This window comes from Austrofundulus limnaeus, unplaced genomic scaffold (assembly GCF_001266775.1).
Source record: "Austrofundulus limnaeus strain Quisiro unplaced genomic scaffold, Austrofundulus_limnaeus-1.0 Scaffold8, whole genome shotgun sequence".
Lineage (NCBI taxonomy): Eukaryota > Metazoa > Chordata > Actinopteri > Cyprinodontiformes > Rivulidae > Austrofundulus > Austrofundulus limnaeus.
The window spans coordinates 4,745,514-4,749,149 of NW_013952410.1; the positions used below are offsets into that span (position 1 = coordinate 4,745,514).

The 3,636-nt window shown below is 42.1% G+C and overlaps 1 protein-coding gene across 1 annotated transcript in view; it reads left to right on the forward strand.

Moving 5' to 3' along the window:
- Positions 1 to 2,521: 2,521 nt before the first annotated feature.
- The window catches only part of cacna1ea (calcium channel, voltage-dependent, R type, alpha 1E subunit a), a gene marked incomplete in the record, with an annotated part of 75,420 nt that continues 74,305 nt past the window's right edge, over positions 2,522 to 3,636 (forward strand). The window contains 1 exon segment of the mRNA XM_014000833.1: positions 2,522 to 3,590. Coding sequence (XP_013856287.1) covers positions 3,325 to 3,590 — 266 coding nt within the window.

The window sequence follows — 3,636 nt, forward strand, 5'->3', positions numbered from 1 at the left end:
CCCCACCCCTGGGTGCGAGTTGTATGGATTTTTTGCAAAAGTTACGGATTTTTGAGGCTTTTTAGGTAAACATTAATACTTCATTATTGTTTTTTAAGACAAAGCTAATTGAAAGGGGCGCTGATCAGAGTTATACAACCAGGGATTACAAATAATTACCTTTTGTTCTGCAGTTTGGCGCCCCTCCAGCAGATGGCGGTCTAGGCAACCGCCTAGTTCGCCTATGCCAAGAGCCGGCTCTGAGTGACACTTCACACTTTTGTGATCCATCACATCAAACCGGGGGTTCATTTGCAAAGTATGTGGAGATAGAGCTGTTTAATTGTGCCTAGGTGTGAGTGAGAGAGTGTTTGTCTCTGTATGTCCCTGTGATGGACATGAGACCTGTACCCTGCCTTTTGCACAGTAACTGCTGGACATGGGCATCATAGGCCCTCATGACCCAAGACGCAGGTAAAGATAATTGATGTTTTAATCAAAACACTATATTTGCCTATTTCTCCATATACCACTGTTAGACTTAATCCATGTTTCATTGTGATGGGTCACATTTATCTAATTATGTTCTTTTTTAACATTTGTCTCTGATGGATCTTTCTTTTTTTATTAATTGTTGTGTAAAGTTTGTGTGAACGTGCTGGCCATCACCACTACTTGTTGCAAATTAATTGCCCTTCAGGGACCTGATGTAGTGAATCAAAACAAATTGAAGAACCCAGCAGAATCCTTGCTGCGAGACAACAGTCCTAACACACTTTGCTAGAGTACAGCTCACCAGAAATATGTCATAATGTTAGGCAAACCTTCATATGTTTGTTCAATATTTGTTTCCATTTTTCTACTTTTAGGACTCACAAGGAAGCAAAACTGAGGTCATACTGAAATATATGAAACTGTAAAAGATTTGCAAAGTTTCAAAAGTATACGTCATGTATCAAACTCAAGGGCTACGGGCCAAACCTGGCCCACGTTACCGGTTTTATCTGGCCCCAAAGACAATACTTAAATAAATTTATAGTTTCTCTCTTTGTCTCTGTTTTCAGTGCATTCTTCTCATGACAGCTGCTCAACTTTCAAGCCAACAGATTTAAGTTAGAATTTTTCAGTAATCTTAAATTTTTTGTGGGGGAAAAGTGACAGCGAATCACCTTCAATGATTTTTTTCTGTAACGTTAAGTAATTGGATTTTTAGTGACTCCTTTTTTTAACTGATTTGCTGGATTGTGATAAAATGTATTTTTAAGAAAATAAATCAAAACATTTTTGGTAGAGGGTGAGGCATGAGAAATGAATGCTAACAATTACACTTTTCAATTTATTCATTAAGTTATGTTTGTTCTCAATGCTACATAAAATATGGCTTGGAACAGGTAATTTGTATTTCTATATGTAACACTTCTTCAATAAATAACAGAAATTGGCTCTTGTCTTCGACCAAGTTTGGAATTTTGCACTCGTTGCACTCTAAAAATGAAATGTTGGATTTACTTAATCATGCTATGTTACCTGGTTCCACTTAACTGAGTTGAATAAATTCAAAGCAACATGCTCATGTTCTTTGGCTAAAAAACTGGTATATTGCTTTGAATTTACTCAACTCAGTTAAGTGGAACCAGGTAACATAACATGGTTAAGTAAATCCAACATTTCATTTTTTACAGTGTGTGTGTATCTGAGCTTGACACACCTGTTCTAAAATAAGCAGACAAACTTTATATACTGTAGCACCTTTCTCAGACAGCTTTACTGTCAACTTTGGGGTCAAAGTTGACAGTAAAAATAGTAAGAAACAAAAAAGGACAATAAAAACACAAATGAGAGTATCCAGAGTAGCAATGAGGCTAAAATACTTGTAAAAGAATATCTTAAGCTGCTTTTTGAAAGCATTAATGAGTCCAAGTGATGTTTACATAAGAGATATAAAGTGAATGTATTCACAAAGGAATAAGATTTATTGATGTACAAAACTTTTTCACTAAACTTTTACTGTTTACACTATTTTGATTTTATGGTCACCATATGATATAACTGCTGTCTCCATGCTTTAGAACCTGTGTGTTCCAATCTTATTTACTGTGGAAACAGGACATCCTAATGAGGTGTTGGTTTATGGTAATTTCCAACTACACCGAACTCCCACTCATATCATGACTATAGGAGGCTTTGAACCCTGTAATTAGTCAAAGATGCTGGCTGCTGTCCTCTTCAGTGGCTTTTTCTCCTCAGCGTGTCTCACAACAGGTGTTGATTTCTCCTCCAGATCTGACGCGTGACCAGCATTCAGCCGGTCCTGGGTCTGTAAGGCGTGACCACACACACACACACACACACACACACACACACACACACGCGCGCGCGCGCGCACACACACACACACACACACACACACACACACACACACACACACACACACGCGCGCGCGCGCGCGCACACACACACACACACACACACACACACACACACACACACACACACACACACACACGCGCGCGCGCGCACGCACACACACACACACACACACACACACACACACACACACACAGCTGCAGGCAGGAGCGTATGAACAGAAGAATGAGGTTAATCACTGTTTAATGCAACTGGTGCAGGTGATTGCGTAAAGATGGAGGCAGTCATGATCGGGGATGTGATGTGAGCACGCGCTGCTCGGGTTGGACGCAGGTTAAGTGAGGTGTGTTGATCCTGTCGCATCACTTCTCTCTTCTCACACTGCGGTGGAAACAGGAGCTTCTCCTGCAGACAAAACGCAGAGGGTTTTTATCCGTTTTTCTCCCTCTTGTGATGCCAGTTTGTTGTTTTCAGGAGAAATGAGGAAGATCATGAAGTTTTTTTTTTTTAATTTTCTTTTTGCTTTCCGTGCTGCAGGATCAGCACAGGACACAGGAGTGATGTGATCTGAGTTTGTTTAAAAATCCTCGCAGCAGCTCTGCTCTGTCGTGCTTTTCGCGCAGCAGCGGACTCGGACGTGACCTGTTGCAGCTTCATCCTCCTCCTCCTCCTCCTCTTCCTCTCTGATCTGAGCGCGCGGATGGAGAAAAAGGAGCAAATGGATTGTCAACTGAAGAGGAGTCACTTTCTAATTTTTTGGATTTGTGTCACGTTTTGATTAAAAATAAAAACAATGGAGTTTTTGGTTGCGCAAATGCTTCATTTAGAAGTTGGTAAAATGATGGAGTTGAACTGAAGCCGGATCTGTCCACGGCGCTGCTGTCACACCCTGCTTTCTGCGAGACTAAACCTCCACCTCTTCCCTTCTCCTTCCACCTGTCCACCCTCCCCACGGTTTTTTATATATATCTCGACAGAATGGCCCGGTTTGGAGACGACGTCCCGGGCTTGTTGAGTTCGGGGGATGGCGGCTCGGAGCGCAACCGGAACCGCGATGGCGCGGCGGTGTCCACAGGTGGGATCTCCCCAGCCTTCAAGCAGACCAAAGCGCAGCGCGCGCGCACCATGGCCCTGTACAACCCGATCCCCGTCCGGGAGAACTGCTTCACCGTCAACAGGTCGCTCTTCATCTTTGGAGAGGACAACGTGGTCCGGAAGTACGCCAAGAAAATCACAGAGTGGCCATATCCTTTTATTTATTTTATTATTATTATTATTATTATTATTATT